The sequence below is a fragment of the Chenopodium album genome, chromosome 11, assembly GCF_948465745.1.
Source record: "Chenopodium album chromosome 11, dcCheAlbu1.1, whole genome shotgun sequence".
In the NCBI taxonomy this organism is placed as follows: Eukaryota; Viridiplantae; Streptophyta; class Magnoliopsida; order Caryophyllales; family Amaranthaceae; genus Chenopodium; species Chenopodium album.
In genome coordinates this window covers 4,909,960-4,930,396 of record NC_137844.1, presented here as the reverse complement: position 1 = coordinate 4,930,396, position 20,437 = coordinate 4,909,960, and the positions used below count along the sequence as shown (strand labels likewise).

The following is a 20,437-nucleotide window of genomic DNA, read 5'->3' as shown; positions in this document are numbered from 1 at the left end:
TTCACCATTAACATCGTCGTTGCCTCTTTCTCTTTATTCCATTGTTTAACTTATTATCCCTCTCATTACCACAAATTCTCCGCTTCTTTCGTGACATTAACTTTTAGGAATTTTGACAAGGGGTTTGTTAATACTGCTTGTAATTTCTTTGGGATTAATTGACGTTTAAAATGACTAAAGTGTCGTCAAACGTCATTACCCACACTAAACATGTACAATTGGTAAGTTGAACAAGTCATCATTGCAGATTTACCTAAATACCCTTAATTAAATGAAAACAAAAATACCATACTGATTGACAAATTTCGTCAATCAAATAGATTAACTTGTACTCCCTCCAGTTTTAAATACTTGCTCCACTTTTCTTTTTCGACCGTTTTTAAATACTTGCTCCATTTCCTTATTTAGAAAACTTTATTTAATTAATTTATCTCACTAAGTGGACCCAACAACATTAATTCCATATTCTCTCTCATTCAATTATCTCCACTACTCTTGGTTTTTTTATAATTTTTATTCTTCCATTAACCCCGCCACCTCCATATTTTATTATTTTCTCCAATTTCTCATAAAACTCCGCGCATGAAAAAATGAAGCAAGAATAACCCTGATTTTTTTTAGTTGCAACTTGATTTTTTTTATATCTCATAAATAATATTCCAAATTTACAACTAAAAATAATCGGAGGTAGTATATAAAAACGAAGGGAGCATTTTGTTTTTTTGATTCAATCTCCATTCACCAAAAATAAATAAATCAAACCAAGTACCAAAGGCGAAATAGGGAGGGAGAATCAAAATCAAAATTCAAGTTTGGAGCTTAAATTGTGAAATTTTCCCAACTCCCAAGTCCCAGCACTACTTACCACAACCATGTCATATTGTCATTCTCCCATGAGTAAGTAGTGACTAACCAACCTTACCAATACCCCAAAATCAATTGCTTAACATATCAAGATTCCAAAAACCACCAAATTTCTGCTGCCCTATCTTCCCTGAAACACTAATTAGCGGCCATTCCAAACACCAATCAAAACCCCAAAATCCAAGATCGACATTTTCTCTCTCCTCTAGGTCCGGGGTGGCCGACCCTCCTGCCCTAGCTCAGGGACGGTTCTATATTCGCCTCCGTCTCCGTCTCCGCCTCCGCCGCTGTCGATTCGAGTTTCTGGGGATGCAGTGAGTTCTTGAGCGCGAAACAAATTTCAAAAAATAAGAAAGAAGCGCGGGAATTTTTATTCAGATGAAGGGTGAATTGCAGATCGGAAGCTAACAAAATTGGGCAGTTACGTAATTTATACGTCAATTATGAGGTAATCAATCAATCTTCTTTCTTCTTTCTTCTCGTTTTTGATTTTGAGTAATTTTAGGAAAGACAGCTGTATTGATTTGATATATGTTTACAGCCTGTCATTATCTTGTATCACGTGCGTTGTTTCCTTTAAACTCGTATGTCACGTGACTTGTGGGGATTTTAGGTATAAATTTAACCTTTTCTCTCTCCTAGGGTTTTGGAAAATTATTGAGGTTTTTTTTGATTTTATCAAAAACAATTTTTTTTTTTTTTTTTTTTTAGCCTACATCAATATTGAATTTGCAAGTGGGTTGATTGCTATTTTTTGAATTGGGCAAGAACAGGAGAAACTGTTGAGCTTTTGTTGCTGATTTGAAGGAGCAGATCTGGTTTTTTGGGTTTGAGGGTGCTGAATTTAATTATATTGCTGAAGTTTTGAATTAGTTGGTTGAATCTTGGAGCATCTGGTGTTATTGGACAAATTTGCTTGGAGTTGCAGGTAAATTACTAGAATTATTATGTTAATTTGCTCAAGTATGTTTGATTTTGAAGGTGAGTTTACTTTTGAATCTATTTTCTTGAGTTCTTTGTTTTTAATTTAAGTTTTTTTGGCCTATTGGAAAACATATTTCTTGTATATTTTATTATGATTCATAAAAATTACAACACTTTGATTTTCACGTTTGTCGATGCAAACTTTGACTATTAAGATTTCAAAATTATTAAAATAAGAAAAAAATAATGCTCCATCCAATCTTTTTGTTCTTCCCCTTTGAATTATTTTAGCTCAAAAATAAATTTCTAAATTGAAAGAACATAGTGGAGAATTATTACCTATTAAAAAGTTACATAACTATATTTTACCTAATAGAACCTTTTTTTTTTTTATTTTATTACTAAAAATTAGTCAAAGTTAGCTCAAAAATCAAAATATTGCAATGTTATGATATGTAGGAAGTTGAACTCTTTTTGATCTATAACATCTATTGAATTTGGTTAATTGTGTAAACATATTATGGTTTTCTAAATTATTTATTACCTTTGTACTTAATTTAATTAAAAACTAATCTTATATTTAAACTTAATTCGTTTAATTTTTTTTATTAGATTATCAAAAGCGTTCATCGTACAAAAATTTAATTTAAAAAGTTAGCATATAGTTTTGGAGGAAAAAACCTTGTGATCCTTGAGTTTCTTTGTAGTGGTATCCACAAGGATAGTGGTTAATGTTAAAACTATATAATGGAAAGGAACAAGCATGAATCAAATACAAAACTTGTAATTTTGAGTTGATAGATATTCAAAGTTTAGAGGTGAAGCCAAAAAGTTAAATAATCTTCTTCAGTGGTGAAAGGCATAAATGCATATCTATCTCCAAAGACAAGCTACAATGTATTGAAGTTTGTCACAATGTATATTGTAATGTATTGTAGCCTAATACTCCCTCCGTTTTTAAATACTTGCTCCATTTCTCCATGCGCGGAGTTTTAGGAGAAATTGGAGAAAGTAATAAAATATGGAGGTAGTGGGGTAGTTTGAGAAAATAAAAAAATTGTAAAAAGCAAAAGTAGTGGAAGAATAGGAGGAGAGAGAGTATTATGTTGGGTCCACTAAGTGTGAGAAATGAATTAAATATTGTAAAAGGTTTTCATAAAAGGAAATGGAGCAAGTATTTAAAAACGGCCGGAAAAGGAAAGTGAAGCAAGTATTTAAAAACGAAGAGAGTACATCAATATTTTAAGCTACATAATTTCTACTAGAGTTTATCAATTATCAAAGCCCGAAAAAAGTGCGGGTTTAGCAAGCATAGAAACACATTTTTAGTAAAAAAAACTTGAATGTGGCCTACACTTTTTTTGTTGTGGTTTTGGGCTTGATATTTGATACCAAGACTCGATAAGCCCAAATTTTGATCTCTTCTACTATTTACTTATAAAGTTGTCGAGTATCATTAGTTATTAAGTTGACATGTTTTTTAGGAAACTAAGGGGAAGGAAACTTAGGCCAACGTTGTTATAGGCATTTAAAAGGATCATAATAAGATGAGAGAAGGAGAAATGCATGTATGGGAACGCCTTAAATCCTTAGAGAATTCAATTAGAAATGAATATGTTAGGAGGAAAATTGGAATTGCAGACATTCAGGATAATAATGTAGTAAGAGAAAATTAATTGCATTTGTTTGGGCATACTAGGTGGAGATTGGTAGATACACTAGTAAGGCTAGTAAGGGTTGGGCTCATGGTTCAAAAATGCGGTTTCGGTTACGATCATGGGAACAGTTGCGGTGTCGCGGGAACGCTTATGATGCGTTGATCGCGGACCATGTCACGGTTGTCTCGATGCAAATTCGATTTCAAGATAGTAGAGGATTAGAGCCATTAGTGAGGTGATATGGGGGTATAATAAAAGATTTGAGCCATTAGTGGGGAGATATGGGGGCATCTTTCACTATATCTTTGAATAGAAAGTAACTTTTGTGTGAAATAATAGATATAACTTTCAATGTGGGGTGATTTAGGGTTAAAATGTTTGATTTGGACAAAATCGCGGGGTTTTTTTAATACCCCTTGTTGATGCGGACAATCTCGGTTCGGTCAATTGAATTTCCTTTACAAAACGGCCAACCAAGACGTCGCGGCCTTGTTTTTATACCACGGTTGGGCTTAAGGAGATGCCTTTATAAGTGATGAAGAAATCAATGTGGAGTATGTTCGGAGGATTAGGAGAGTAAAGTTGGAGATTGCACCGAAGAAGATGAACCCTAAAAAGGCGGTTGACGACCCTCATGGTATATCCGTAGAGATGTGGAGGTGTTTAGGTATGATCGATTAGCAAACCTCTTTAACAAGATATGGAGGGCTACAAGGATCCCGGAGGAAGAGCACCTTTGTCCTGGTGTATAAAAACAAAGGAGACGCTCAAGTTTGATTGTTCTAAGTTCTAACTATCGAGGATCAAGCTTATGAGCTACATTATGATGTTTGTGGGAAAGGGTGATTAGACATAGGTTAAGGGCGTGCACAAGCTTTTCGGATAACCAATTTGGTTTTATGTGAGGGAGATATATTAAGGAAACAATCCATTTGATAGGACAAATAGTGGAGTTTTATAGGGTGACGAAGAAGGATCTCTATATGGTTTTTATTGATTTAGAGAAAGCATATGACAAGGTGCTAAGAGAGGTACTTTGGTGGGCAATGTTGAAGAAAGGTGTTCCACAAAGGTACGTGGACCTGGTTAAGGATATGTATTGAGATGTGTCAACAAATGTGAGGATATGTGGAGGGTTGATAAACGATTTTCCTATTTCGATAGGATTGCATTAAGGGTCTACGTTAAACCTTTTTGGTGTATGTTGTTCGCAGATATCGTTTTGCTGGATAAACTAAAGATGGGGTTAATGCCAAATTAGAGCAATGGAGGCAAAGGTTGAATTTAAAGGGTTTAAGCTAAGTTGGAGTAAGATCGAATATATCGTATGCCACTTTGGTACATAGAGGGGGACAAGTGATAATGTATTACGTTTAGAGATTGAACAAGACATGGCCCACGGGATTTAGTCGGGTTAATTAAATAGAGAGCAATCATGGGAGTCTTATGTGATTAAAGCATTCCTGTATATTTGAAGGGGAAATTCTATTTCTATAGGACTGCCATAAGACCAATGTTGCTCTATGGTATCGAATGTCAGGATTCTAAGAGTGACCACATTAAAGAGATAGAGGTTATGAAAATATGCATGTTAAGATTGATGTGCGGGAACACTCTAAGTAATAGAATAAGAAATGAAGTTATTCCTCAGGCATTGTATGCAAGCTACGGGGAAACCAGAAAAGTGCCTGCGTTGGTTCGGGCATGTAAGACGGAGATCCAGGGCGTAGCGGTACGAAGAGTGGAAAAGTGAGATCATAGAGATGTTAAACGAGGTAGAGGAAGACCAAAATGAATTAGTTCGAATGAGTTAGGAAGGATATGAAGCATATAGATTTACTTGTGAATGAGGTATTTGACTGTAAGGGATGGATGAGGAAGGTTTTTGTAAATAATAATTTTTGGTTCATGTAGGCGAACCCACATATGGGATTAAGGTGTTTGATCGATTGATAGATAATAAGTCATCAAACTTTTAATATGCATAAGAAAGCTTTCCTCTTTTATAACTGTTTGAGTCGGAAGCTCTATCACGGAGTGGTGTCCGAAACTCTTTGTAGTACATGCTATGCCTTGAGTTTATGTGTTGATACTAACATCTTTCTATGAGAAACTATACAATGTAAAATAGTTGTGCTCATGACATGGTGTGACACAATTCCATGTCACTTACCAAGTTGTTGTGAGACTGGTGGCACCAAGAGATGATATGCATTATCTTGATTTTTTTATACAAGTAAATATCAACAATCTCAATCACATCTCAAAAGGACCTAGAGAACACAAATGCTTATTTTAACACTAATCTAGAATTACATGAGAACTTTCAGAGTATTTTATGCTTATACAAGGATATCTAAGTTTATATTTTAATTTAATTCACTTGAAGTTTGTGATTGGCAATTTGTTGGTAGCTCGATCAAAGTAGTATGTTGCGTAATTTTAAGAAGATTTAAGAATGGATCTTGTTTAGTTTTCTAGTTCTTTTTTTAGATTTTGCTTACACAGAGATTTTCTTTGTTCAAGCATTAGGGTTCATTTCTATTAAGTTGGCTGTTTGTACTTTGATTAATAGTTGATTAGTTAGTTAGTTTGCTTAAGGCTAAATTTAAGGATATTTGTTAGGATTTGATTTGGATTAGTAAATGAAACAATTCAAATTAGTTTGTTCGAAACTCGTGTGGACTTGGTCTCCTAAGTTTGTTTGGATACTAACTATTTTAGGATAAGAATTGGGGACTTGGCCTAACCTTACGAGGAGAATTATGTTTATACATTGTGGAAGAAAACCACACGGTTACAACATGTAATTTTCATACCAAATTAATCAAAATTCTTTTAACAATGGTCTTTTATAAAGCTGGTGATTAAATTCTATAAGCTTTGTTTAAGTAGATTACTTAAGGGGTGGTGTGGTCTTTATTTGAATTAATTTACTTTCTTTCTCGTTTAATTCTTGGTTGATTGATCCTTTATAGAGTTAGACTTGAAATTATGCGTGAGTTTGTGTAAAGTCTGTAAACAAATGCATCAAACACTTCATGAACCTTTTTCAAATAATTTTTGTTTAGGTGTATTATGTTTGTAGTGACATTCTTATATGTTCTTTTTTCTTATGGGGTGTTTGGTTTGGTTTATTTAGAAAAGGGTAAAGGAATTACAATGGTCCCTTTCCTTAGTTGTTTATTAACAAAATTTAATTACTCTTTTTCCTCTCTATTTTGATAAGTACATGGTTATTAGAGAAGATTTTCCTAACTTCTGTATTTCTTTCTTCATAAAAAATAAATTTAATCATTCGCTTTACCCTCCTCATTACTCCACTATCTACCTTGATTCCCCATCTCCCTAAAGGTTTTTCTGTTCTGTTTCCTCAAGCCACCTACTCTATTACTAACACCACCACCCTAAACCCAATCACCATTGTTTTAGAGCCAAATTTACCACCACCACCATCAGTATATTAACCCCACTACCTTGAAAATTCACTTAATCCACCTCGAAAACCAAACCTTTTTATTCCCGTAAACTACCCTAAGCACCCTAAAATTAACCTTAATCATCACAACAAACCACCTAGCAACCAGATCTAAAGAGTATTTTTGTTTGTTTGTTTTTGAAAAGAGAGAGCATAAGAGGAAGGGGCGCTGGTGGTGGTGACGGCAGCAAGTGGGAGGATTTCCTTTCTTATTCTAAAACAAATAACTATGTTAATGTTAATTTGCGGGTTTTGGTTTCCATTCACCTTGTTTCCCTTTCGTAAATTCATTCCTGATTCCTTAGTGTTATTTTAGAGGGTTTTCTACAATAGTTTGTGTTGCAGAGGTAAGACCGTAAGATGGTGGATTCAAAGTTGGGAGTTATTTATGTTTCATGGGTATGAACTCATTGTCATGTTTTCAGTATTTCTTCAAGTCTCATGTTGTTGATTCTATGTTGTATGATTATGATTTATGTTTGGCATTAGTTTTCTGGGGAAGCCTGAATTTGACATTGACCTTGATCTTTTGAAAGTATTCTGCCTTTTGGTCTCATGGTTTATGATGCTTCAGAGTATGGTACTCTCTGTTCCGGTTGATCTGGCTAAGACGAAAGTTCTTTTTTCGGGACAGTATGCTAAAGCATGAATCGATTCATTGTATGCTGTTTGCTGATATGTGAAATTTGGGACCTTGCTTTCTTCTTTCTAATTTTAGGCTTTCTCTCTAATCTCTATGCAGAGTAATCTTCTTATAATTCTTGCATAAACCACAATGATAATTTCTAGTCGAGTCTTATGTCTGACTAGCTGTGGCAAGGATCAACTGCACTTTCCTTTTTCTTAGTACTGGAGTCTTTGTGGGACTGTGAACCTTTTATTTTGCCACACTCATTGTGATTGACGATAATATCTTGTGTACTTGATATAGGTCCGGTCTCCTTGATCCATAATTAGCACAAGGCATCCTGTTGGCTAATACATTGATTATATATGGGAGAATTTGAAATTAATCACGTGAAACCAGAACCAGAACTTAATGGATTTTTGATCCAAAATGGAGATATTCACTCATCTTATTTGGGCCCACCAGGGTGGGATGATCTACCTGAAATTTGTGAATCTGAAGACAATGAGATAATAAATGCTTTAAGCACTGTCCAAAGTAGCACCAGTGAAATAATTCAAACATCTGTTGAAGATACTACTTCATCAGTACCATCTATATGTCCGGCACCACTTTGTCGACAATTCTGGAAAGCTGGAAACTACGAAGATGCGCCTGATTCGAGATCTAAAGCTCAAAGTTAGCTATCAATTGTTTTATATTAAATAATAGTGTTATTTTGATCACCTAAACTAATATTAATTAATTAACATATTGACTGAATCTCCCGTCATGGTCTCTGATATACCTGTCTTTTGCTTGCAGACAGCAAAAATTATTTGCATGTTCACCCCAAGTTTCTTCACTCAAATGCGACTTCTCATAAGTGGGCTTTTGGAGGTTTTCAGCTTATGAAATTGCTATATTTTATAAAGTTTTCATTGTATTTGTCTATTGGAGTCTCTTGTTTGTTGCTTTATTTTTCTTAATCAGATATTTCGTTTGTTGGCTATTTGTGCAGCTATTGCAGAACTTCTTGATAATGCAATTGATGAGGTAATGTTTGCCATATACTATGGATCGTTTCTCGGTTGAACTGCTGATTGAGACTTTGAACATTGTCCTATTCTAAAAAATTCTATTTTAAGGCATATTGATTTTGCCTTCATATAGTTTGAACCTTCAAAGAATTATAAAATGAACTATAACTTTATACTCTTTCGATTGTTAAGCAGTAACATATCTGGTTTTCGCTTTGCGGCAGTTCTTTTAGACTTGTTTATGTTCAGAAGTCCAAAGTATAAATGTTAGTTCACTATTCATAGTAGCAGAAAAAACATCAAATTCTTTAGTACCTTGCCTTCCCTGTACTTGATGACTAGTATATCACTACAGAGGATAGCAACACTTACAAAATTGTCTGTCTGTTAATTGTATTAAGTTGTTTTGCATATTTTAATACTGTCCCGGAATTTACATATGAAAATATGCTGAAACTTTTTAACTTTTTTATGCCATTTGTCTATATATATCATGCAACTCTCATACTCATGGTAGAAACATTTCATATAAAGGATTTTGCATTTCCACTTATACATATGTTTTTTTTTTCCTTTCTGTGTTTGTTCAATTTAATAGATACAAAATGGAGCCTCTTATGTAATTGTAGATAAAATTGCAAATCCAAGGGATGGAACTCCAGCCTTGCTTACTCAAGGTATGTTGATCTTCATATATAATCAAGAAGCTTCCCCCTTCTTCATGCTCTGTTAGGAATCCTCTTGTTTGTTGGTTGTTTTGTGCTTCTCATGGGAGCTTCACTTTCTTTATTAGTTTATTTTATATCCTTGATACTTTCTGGCAGATGATGGAGGTGGAATGGACCCTGAGGCAATGAGGCGCTGTATGAGTTTTGGATTTTCAGACAAGAAATCTAAATCAGCCATTGGACGATGTAAGTTTAAACCTACAATTCCAAGTTTTTTCATTTCTTTGTTTTTTATTGATAATATAGCTGACTCTTCACCTTTCAGATGGGAATGGATTTAAGACCAGCACCATGAGACTTGGAGCCGACGTTATAGTCTTCAGTCGACATTTTAACAATCGGTAGGGTTACCAATGAAATGTAGTCACTTATTTATATTGTGTATTTCTCTCAAAATATTTGATGAATTGGTATCTCAGTCCTTGCCTGGTTCACTAGCTCGTGATTAGACATGTCAAACAATTCAGTTTTTCCATATGAATGCAAATATTTTCGTTTTTTTAACAAAAAACTTTCTACTTCCTCCATTAATTTTGAGTTGCAACAAAGGATTTTTTATTTCTGACAAATAATACCCCTTTGTTGTAACTAAAAAATAATGGAGGTAGTAGCTGATTTCCTGCTTTGGGGAGTTTGTGTGCTATTATTTAACTAAATATTGGGATTGGTGAACTTGTACGAGGATAAACCCATGGTGGGCTGATAGAGGGGATTACGTCTGTACACAGGGTGGTGAAGGGGGCTTCTGGGGAAGGAGGGGGGGGGGGGTGTTGGTGGTGGTTGTGCACAATTTTGGAAGTCAGTTTTTAAATGTTGGTAATTAATTGTTTGTCTGTTTGTTTCTCTTTGGGGTTTCTAAACTTCTGATAACCTCTTTATTTATTTATCTATTTATTTATTTTTCCTACTTTTCTGCAATCGGCTATCTTGCTTTGCTCTTTCTCCTGGACAGACAGTTCCTTATGATGATTCATGTCATTGGCAGACCTCAAATCATTTTGGGACTAAGGCTGCCTTTTTTTGTTGTTTTTGTTGAGTTGTGTGGGTGGGGTGGAGAGTGTGGACTTCTGATAAACTGTAAAAGTTAGATTTTTTTTTGAATAAGAAAAATTTTAAAAATTTAATCTCTTCTTCAAACTAGTAAAATCGTACTTCCTCCGTTCTATTTTAATAACAATGTTTGGAATTTTACACTATTCACACACACCTCTTTGATCGTCTTTTGTGATTAATAGTTGAAGAAAGCGTAGTCATATGGGATTTTGTTAGATTCGTCTTGAAATAAAATTTTAAAATATCAACTTTTTAAAATTTTTACCCAAGTATAATTAAAGATATTAGTGTTAAGATTTATGCATTGGCAAGTGCGAGATCTTTAACAATTGTGATAAAAAAATAACGGACGAAGTATGTTTTTTATGTAATTTGTTTATTCAGTAATTGAATATTTGTAGTACAACATGCTTATAAGGGCACATGTGTAAAGATCGTGGGTCTAGCAAAAAAAAAAAAAACTTTCGGATGGTGGGCTTATAGGTTACTGCTATTGTTATTTGTAGGAATTCTCACCTCAGGTGTCACAATCCTCTTTTGGGGCTTATGCTTATTCTTTGTGTTTTTTTCTCATGACCAGGACATTGACTCAAAGCATTGGTCTCTTGTCCTACACGTATTTGTCACGAACGGGCCTAGACAGGATAGTTGTACCTATGGTAAGTAATGAAATTATGTCATTGGCTGTCAATCATCCTACAAGTTTCTATTCATACATCATTTTTAATTTTTGTCAAAATACTATATAGTACTGTGGGTTGCATCAATATCACAAGCCCTTTCTATGTCAACTGTTTCTGCTTTAAGTTAAATTTTCTGCGCTTTTATTTAGTAGCTACTGTACAAATATAAATTATGGATGGTGTTTTGTTTAGTATTTGTGCAAGGTTAGGCTATCATCTTAGCTGGGCATTCTGATAATCTGATCCTTTTTCATAAAATAAACTTTCTTTGACTGTGAGTTATGGGTACTAAATAATTGAACTGTTTGCTTTGATAGGTTGATTATGAGTACAACATGTCAACTGACACCTTCAACCCTCTGTGTCGCCATGGTGAAGAGTATTTTAAGTCTAATTTATCCATCATTTTACAGTGGTCGCCATATCAAACTGAAGCCAAGCTTATGAAGCAGGTTAGTTTATAGTCTTATACAGTATCAGATGACTATTTATAAGTCTTGTCAAATCAAGGGTTAGAATTAAAAGACTCGAGACACTCTATTGATGATGTTAATAATCTCTATATAGTTCTTGAGTTTGAGAATACTGACTTAGATTCCAGAATCAATACACTCTACTTTTAGCAGTCATCACTGTAGCTGAGACCACTGCGTGTTAAAGGCTTGATAGGTGTATCTCACAACTACGTGCAATAGATTGCAACTTAAACTGGTCATTACAGATTTGCAGTTGTCTGTTTTATTTTTATTTTAATTATTAAGTTATTTTTATTTTTAAATCAAGTTATTTCCTTTTTTAATTAATTGCTTCTTGATAGCTTTCTTTACTAGACGTGCCAGTGAACTTATTCATAGATAATATTGGTCTCCTGGAGCTAAATTGATCATGTTTTTTTTGCTTATGTATTTTGTGTCATGACCTTGTAGTAAATTGTGCTGTATATCTATATTAAGGGTTCAGTTATTGATAGGATTCTACTTGGTGCCATATCTATCATTGCTTTCATACCATGTCCTCAGTCCTGTGTAGTTCTCAGGAAAAAAAAATAATACTACCTCTGTTAAGTATTAGTTGCAAATTTGGGGTATTATTTGTGAGATATAAAATTTTCCAAAGTTGCAACTAATACTTAACAGAGGTAGTATTTATAACTGTCTTTTCCGAGCTCAATGAGCTCTCCATGTTATTACCTGCTAGTATCATTGATTCTTATTCTTCCTATACTGGTTTTCCATTTTTGTTGCGAGAGCCACTGATATTAGCTATCAGCCTCTTGATGCTTTTTCTCTGGATGACTTTATGGCTTTATTAAAATTGGGATAAAATGTGGGCCATCTGTCCTTTATATTTTATTGATTATAGACCATGACCTCTTTTGGTTAAAATAAGGACTTTCCTGACCAGCAATCCTTTACAAATTAAAAGACATACAACTGTAATTTTGAAAAGCATATAGCTCACCATCAGTATGTATCCAATTGCATGTAAAGTTTAATATGCTTGAGTAATAAATTTCTATCTGAGAGTCAATAAAGCGTTTTAGTGCAATCTTACAAAAGCTAATCACCTGGTGTGATTCATCTTTGATGGGGGGGTTTAAGGAGGTTAAGATGGGGGCAATGAGGCAATCTTAAACTTAGAGACTCTAGAGAGGCTGTTCATGAAAAGAAAAAACTCAAAAAAGAATATCACCATGATTTTGCAATGAAGCAAGTATGACATATCCTATACAGAGTTTACTACTACATACAAAAATATTGAAGTGACACATTAAATTGAGGCCCATGTCTGTAGTGAGAACAAGTTGAGCCGAGTCATGTTGGATCTACCATCTCTTTGGTTACCTTGTCCTATCTTTGGATTACTAACAGTTTTGATTATCTGGTCTCCTTGATGGACATTGTTCTTGTTCCATCTTATCCTGCCTTGCATATTGGATTCGCTTCCTCTGTATTCTCCTTTTTAGAATTACTTTTTTTACGTTGATAAGGACCCACAATGGACAATTTTAATTGATTAAGTTAAGTCCAACCTGAGCTGGTTAAATCTCACCATCATGACTTACTTAAACGGTTCACAATCTGCAAGCTCATATATAGTTAGTTAATTATTGAATATGAATAAAATATATGCATGTGTATGTGTGGCTTCCTATACTGTTTCTCAAATACACTTTTTTTGTAGCAAGTTCTTACGAGTTACATTTTTGCTTTATTTTTGATGGCAGTTCGATGATATTGGACCTCATGGAACTAAAGTTATCATCTTTAACTTGTGGTTTACTGATGATGGGACATTGGAGTTCGATTTTGAAAGCAATCCTGAGGTTGACTCCACATACTTTAACGTGTGTGATTGTAAAAAAGAACCAAATTATCTTAATAAAATACATAGGTAGAGTATTAAAATAGTAGGGGTATTACATACTATCCCCCTTAAAAAGGAGTTCGTCCTCGAACTCAAAACTAGTCACATAAAAGAAACACATAGCAAACCCAAATTGAGGAACACAACACAACTAAATCAGAGGTATTACCGCCACACTTGACAACCTGTCAAGTGTTAAGGCTTACAAAATCCCAATAATTACAACCCAACAAATCTAGGTGAGCTATTTACACAACTTTACAAACTCGATATAAAAACACTAATCGAAACACTTGAGCTCCTTTAGCTACGATCACTTGATCAACCTGCTAAAACAATCTTGTCTGCTCACCATTAAGGACAAATTCCAAAATAGATCGTCGCAGGGCCACCATAAGAAAAAGACATGGCCGCAAACACAAGTAGCACAACAAAACAACACACACGTCAGCTGAGTAATCAACACATCTATAAATTATAAAAAAGAACCAAATTATCTTAATAAAATACATAGGTAGAGTATTAAAATAGTAGGGGTATTACAGTGATCCCATGTAGAATTAATTTCAACTGTATCATCTAATCAATTCTTTACTATATGGTCACAGGACATCCGCTTGAGAAATTCTGAGAATACTAAGAAAATTAATTCAAAAATGTTAATAAGTGAAGAGCACATTGGGAATCAATATCGCTTCTCCCTTCGCGTAAGTCTTGGTTTTGACATAGTTTCATTATTTTCGAACCATATTTAGGTATCAGACTAACAAACCTTGGTATTACCTGCAGGTATACTTGTCCATTTTATACTTGCGGATTCCTCAAAATTTCTGTATCATATTGCGTGGGAAAGTTGTGGAACATCACAGTATAGCACATGGTCTCAAATATCCAGAATTCATTATGTACAGACCTTCAACTGGGGGCACCAAAGAGGTTACTTATCATGCTTTCATTTTCCATTATTTTTTATTATCATGTTCATTTGGTAGTTTTTGGATGGCATGGATTGCCCACCTATTTTTTTATAAAAAATTTCCTTGCAAATGATTTTACTGAAGAGAATGAAATGTACGTGAAGTGGAAGTCATCTCTACTCCTCATAGATGCAAAAATCATATTGATCATATGTTGCCATAGTGTCCTCCAGTTCTGCTGAAATCTGAAATGCTTTCATGGAGCTTCTATTCCATCCTTAAATAAACCTTATTAGTTGGTTACTAACAATAGTCTGTAAATTTATGAGAAACTAACACCTTTGAAAATGTTAGGAGATTTGACTATTGAGGAACAATACCCATTAATCTCTGAACATCATGTGCTGTTATGCTATAAAAGACCTAATGTATCTGTTAACTAACTCATGAATTTGGTAATATTTATCACAATTTAAAGTTTCTTTTTCAATTATTTAACAAAGTAAAGGATGATGAATGGCCAAAGAAAGAAAAAAACATTAATGTTTCAACTATTTAATTGAGTGTTAGCTAACTAAAATGTTAATGTTGGCCATTCAGCCTACTCGGATGTAAAAGATATGAATTGATAGTCTTTGATAACGTGGTAAGGTTGGTAACAGTGGTAAACCACACACTTGATTCTATAATTTGCCACATCAGTGTTGCACGGATTCATCAAATGGCTGCCGTCTCCCGTACTGAATACGTTTCAGGGACGGGTACGGCTGGGAAACGTCCCCAAGGCGTCCCCTTCGAAAGTGGTACAGCAAGCCAATTTGGGGACGGCTAGCCTCTTGATTTTCAGACGTTTCCTTAGAAGCTCAGCCCTTTTTTTTTATAAAAAAACCCCAAATTAGTGAATTACGAACCTAATTTTCGATTTCCCCCATTTTTCACAAACCCTAACTATTGCAAACGACAATTCCCTGGAGGTGCGACCTGATTTAGTCGTGTGCGGCGACCAAAGACCACCTGCGACCACCCCGACACCGGCGAGGCTTCGACCTGTAACTGTTTCTCTTTCTTCTCTATGTTCTGCTTCTATTTCTCTTTCTTCGAACTTTTTTTTTTTTCTTATTTCTTTTACTTGAAGTCAGTGACTGTAGATGGCAGACTGGCAGTCCTGTAGGTGTATAGAGAGCACTTTCTTTCTTTTTTTCTTTTTTTTTTTTTAAAATTTTAAAAGGTACTCACTGTATTATTATTGATTTATTTTTTTAATGAATTATTTTAAATTTTTCTTCACATTTTAGGGATTTATATATATTTTTTGCCGTACCCGTATTTTAAAATTTCGATTTTGCCGTATCCCGTTTCCGTACCCATACCCGTTTTTGTCCCCATATCCTTTTCCGTGCAACATAGGCCACATGATTTGTTGTATAATTTTATGCGATGATGACAATTGAATATTGTGTCTTAGTCCATGCTTATTCTTCATAACTGATGACATAGTAAATTGTATGAAGGTTTTTTATAAACATTCTGTGTTGCTTCTTTTACCCTTTGTCCCATATCTAAGTTTGCATAAGGAAATGACATGTGGATTAAGCCTATTAAGGAAAGGCCAGGCCAACTTCTTGTTAAGTGGAGTGACAAAACTTACTAACAATAGTAAGTAAAATATGGAACACCTCGGTATGGGCGGAGGGAGTATATGTTTTGTTTACAAATCCTATCTGATACCTTGTCATTCACTCTGTCAGACTTGGAGGAATTGGAGCTCAATAGCAGAGCTTCTAACTCCCAACTAGAGCTGTCAAAAACTGACCAGGCCCTGGTAAGAGGTAACCCACCCAAAACTGACCATGACCTGATGCGATTAAGCCCTAGAATATGGTCACCCTAACAAGTTAGTGAGTAGTATCAGTATCCTATTATTCTTATTTGATATGTGCTTTAATATTGCTTCTTTTATGATTAAAGTTTTCTGCTTGACTCTTTCAGGAAGTATTGACAACAATAGGCTTTCTGAAGGAAGCTCCTGATGTAAATATCCATGGCTTCAATGTGTACCATAAGAACCGTCTTATACTGGTAAATTGCATAAATCTGTCCTTATACCAAGCTCTGTATGTGACCAATTGTGCACGTGAGCTCGTGCATGCACATGCATATAAGCGTGTCAAACCTTTCTATCTTTATGAAAAACGAAGTGTCAAGTGATCATGCTAGTAACTTGTGTGTTGGAGTATTTTATTTCTGAGTGTACTTGTGATTCTTAGAATCTAGTAATGAGCAGCTACACAACAATATTTGCAATTTAACAATAATGTACGTTTAGCTCATTTCAAATTTTTATACTGTGATAGAGGAAAAAGAAGATTAGTAAAAATATAGTTGTTGTGGTCTTTTGGAAGACCATGGGTCCATCTGTCCATGGGTAAACTTTTTGAAAATTTTTGTGTGCCATGCATGAGATTAATGCTTCTATCACTTAGACAAAATAATTAGTGTGTCACATAAATATATACTTGTATATTTTCCATCCCTGTCAAGAATTTTATTCTGGATGTACTTCATATTCAGGTTGAGCTTTACTAAAAGCGAAGTATGTTTTTGTTGTTTTAGATTATAATGCAAGTATTTTCATGTTGATTATCCCTTATCTTAATTTTTTTTTTTTTTTTTTTTTTTTTTTTTTTTTTTTTTGGCAGCCATTCTGGCATGTTGTTAGCTATTTAGACAGTAGAGGAAGAGGGGTTGTAGGTAATTTCTCTTCATCACATATCAATACGTCTCTGAAAATTGTGCGTTTGGATTATGTGCATACTTCATACTATAATTATCGAATTGTTTGTCAGGGGTATTGGAAGCAAACTTTGTCGAGCCCACTCATAATAAACAGGATTTTGAAAGGACTTCGCTCTTCCAAAAGCTTGAAACTCGGTTGAAGGAAATGACTTGGGAGTATTGGTAGGTTTGTGATGTTTTCTGTTCAGTGTAGAACAAATGGCCAAACTCTGATTCTATTTTGTACTTTCCTTTCATCTGTTTACTATCTCGTAATTACAAGTCCATGATGTCGTTAGATTACATACTTTTCATTTCTTATTCTTAATTGATCATTTGTATGTTTAGCTTTGTTTTTATCGATTTTTTCCATCCTAAGCTGATTGAGAGAAAACGTGCCTTGGTTATGTGACACACTGAAACTTTAAAATACATGCACTCCAATTTTCACCATATACAAGTTCAATAAACTACTTACTAATCAATGCACATCCTTGAATATATTGTAGGGATCATCACTGTGGACTTATTGGGTATCAGGTTAAAAAGAAAGCCCCAGCACCTGTACCCTCAGCTAATTCCCTCTATGTTAGTCCAAGTGATGCGAGACTTAAGCCTATTAGCGTGGATAAAAGCTCAAAAGTGAGTCGTTCACCTGTTGGTCAGGCTCATCCTGTGTTCAGTTTACCTGCTGGAGATTTGTTAGCTGCTCGAAGCGGCATCCAGCAGTGTGGTAAGTTTTTCATTTTTTTCAATGGTTTCAGATATTTTTGTCGGAAGTTATGCTGATGCCTACTGCGATCTTATTTGCAGGAACTAAGAGGACACAAGATGATCTTTTGTCTTCTCTTGGAAGGGGCAGACGGCAAAGCAGAGTGGAACCTGCTCATAGTGCTGGGCGTTCTATGGAAATTCAGGTTGGAGTTTATGAATTATGATTTAATGTGGATGTTAACTTTCTAACGTATGTACTGTGAATGATATTTTGGCATTTGCAAGACCTGGTGATTTGCAGTTAGCTTTGCGACTAATTCTGTCTTTTTAATAATAAACATTGAGTGATTCTGGTGGATTAGGGAGAGGACTTTGTGTGTCCACTTATCCATATTTTATATTCTGATACTAATGTGAAAAATGAAATATAACCATGTAATGCAATTGAACATTGAAGTTAGAAATAAAAGAGTACAAATGTAGTTGATAATCCATTCAAAGGAGTTAGAAAAAGAATGGAGATAAATATGGTTGGAAAATTCAATTTGAAGAAGAGACAGTGATATACATTGCAAGAGAAGTCAAAAGGATGATATGTAAGTAATATCATACACTAGACACACGAGTTGATTCTAGATCCAGTATATGTCAACATGACATTACCCTATACGGCTTAAACTATCCCTTAGCTCTGCCAGCGTGTAATAACCCTATGCGGGTTTGATATCTCAATTTAGTTGTACCTAATTTCTGTGAACAATGTTTTGGTAAATGTAATATGGTTACTCTTCTTTGGCAGCCTGTCATTCATGCTGCAGCGCCGTTAGGTCAACAGGAGGCTGAGGTGTTGAGGCAGGAGCACAGGAAACTTCGAGAGAGGTAATTTACCTATGGAATTATAAAGCATGACACAAGTATTATAGTGTAGCTAGCTAGTTAACTTGCAAGTGGTCCTGGTCCAATAAGGTTGACCTTACCAAATAAACTAAATAAAAGTAGACATTCATTTCTCATTGACAGATTTGAAAAATCGACAGCTGAGTTTTGTAATATTATCAAAGCGGCTAAGCTGATACTCGACTTTATCTTAATTTTGTTATTATTTGCTTATTTTATTCTTATGGTCTTTATGTATGTTTCAGATGCTTAGAATATGAGAAGTCTGAGGAAGAACTCAAGTGCAAGGTACATTAAGTTGCTCAATATTTCCTATGTACCATGTACTTTTCTTTTGGGTTGAGGAGCTCACAAATCTCAACATATCTCATGCAATTGGAATCCAACTATGTAGCATTCTTAAATGCTGAGATCAATCACCAATTTATTATGTATTTCATGAACTGTGTAGTACTTGCTTACACTGCTTTAAATGACCCATGCAGGCATCACGGCTTAGAATGGAGCTCGAGGAGGCACAGCAAGAGTATCAGAGAATGTTAACTGAGCTTCGGTCACTCGAGGTTGTCAAGCCTGAAAACAATGTAAGCAATTGCTGTCAGATCATCTTGTTGTAGATGTAGTTACTATATCTGTAGTCCTTGAACATGAAATTCAACAGCTGGCCAACAATTTAATTGGTATTGGCTATCAAGGTGACATTTGTGGAAGTGGATAGGCACTTATTGTTGCAAATATGTTATTCTTCCCTAGCAAGTCAGTGTTATAACTAGTTTGTGCTTTTGCTAATGTCAAATAAGAAAAAGAAGAGATGTAGTTACTACAGTATCTTGTAGGATCTAGAAATACTGCAGACCATTTTTAACTGCAAAAGGAAAATAGATTAGAATTTTATTTTTTCAGAACAAAATAGAATCAATGTTTTTGGTTATTTTGCTTATCATTAAAAAGAATTTAGTATCCGAGGTATGTTAACTGAGCTTCTAAAAGGCAATCACGGCTTTTTACTGTGCACACTAGTAATCTGCTGACCCAATTGTCTTTTTTAATTTATGGAATGTTAAAGCAGTCAAAGTTTCTTATTTTATGTCAATTTTCCATTGCCTTTCGTTTAATTCTTGCATTTTAGAACTTAGAAAACTTTTGTGAACTGTTTGATGCTCATAGTCATGGCTGAAAAAGCAGGTACCTGTCTGATGCAATCGATGACAGACCATTCTGTGGCTGGTTGACGATTTTATACTACAGTGTAACCAAGATAAAGGAAATAATACGGTTAATTGAGTAGAGTTAAGTGTACCTGTGAAATGTTTCATCAGAGTTGCTGTTGGAGATGTCAAGCAGGCAGGCACTGCCCTGCACTGGTATTAGCTGCTAAATGAGTATCATGGCCAGTGAGGCTAGTTAGCTTAGGGATGATGCAGGAGATAGCAAGCTTGCAGAGTTGAGGCCTTTGATTCTCATTGTATTGTTTTTGCAAGTGAAATTTAGAAAAGTGTAGGAGTGTAGCATTGTACATTACAATGTATCATTATTGTATCATTGTGTTAATAAAAATTTACCATTTTTGCTAGGATTTCCTCTTGCATAATACTCCCTCCGTTTTTAAATACTTGCTCCACTTTTCTTTTTCGGCCGTTTTTAAATTCTTGCTTTATTTCCTTATTTGGAAAATTTTTATAATGTTATACGAAGTATTCATTTGTCTTACCTAGTGGACCAAACATAAACC

The 20,437-nt window shown here is 34.7% G+C and overlaps 1 protein-coding gene across 3 annotated transcripts; it reads left to right on the top strand.

Annotated features, from left to right (window-relative positions):
* The first annotated feature begins 762 nt into the window (after window positions 1-762).
* On the top strand, window positions 763-20,292 carry LOC145567213 (protein MICRORCHIDIA 6-like). 3 transcript variants are annotated; one of them, XM_081626462.1, is made up of 22 exons: window positions 764-1,312; window positions 1,638-1,792; window positions 7,856-8,230; window positions 8,357-8,431; window positions 8,553-8,587; window positions 9,170-9,248; window positions 9,396-9,485; window positions 9,565-9,640; window positions 10,933-11,011; window positions 11,353-11,487; window positions 13,263-13,361; window positions 14,011-14,109; window positions 14,192-14,338; window positions 16,309-16,398; window positions 17,019-17,070; window positions 17,166-17,277; window positions 17,604-17,827; window positions 17,908-18,011; window positions 18,608-18,687; window positions 18,951-18,993; window positions 19,191-19,289; window positions 19,891-20,292. In XM_081626462.1, the coding sequence occupies exons 3-22, from the start codon at window positions 7,918-7,920 to the stop codon at window positions 19,900-19,902; spliced, it is 2,043 nt and encodes a 680-aa protein (XP_081482588.1). In that variant the 5' UTR covers window positions 764-1,312; window positions 1,638-1,792; window positions 7,856-7,917; the 3' UTR covers window positions 19,903-20,292. The 3 variants fall into 3 exon arrangements, with proteins under 3 accessions (XP_081482586.1, XP_081482588.1, XP_081482587.1); XM_081626460.1 differs by lacking the exon at window positions 19,891-20,292 and having other exon boundaries at window positions 763-1,312; window positions 19,191-19,848; XM_081626461.1 differs by lacking the exons at window positions 764-1,312; window positions 19,891-20,292 and having other exon boundaries at window positions 1,479-1,792; window positions 19,191-19,848.
* Window positions 20,293-20,437: the final 145 nt, after the last annotated feature.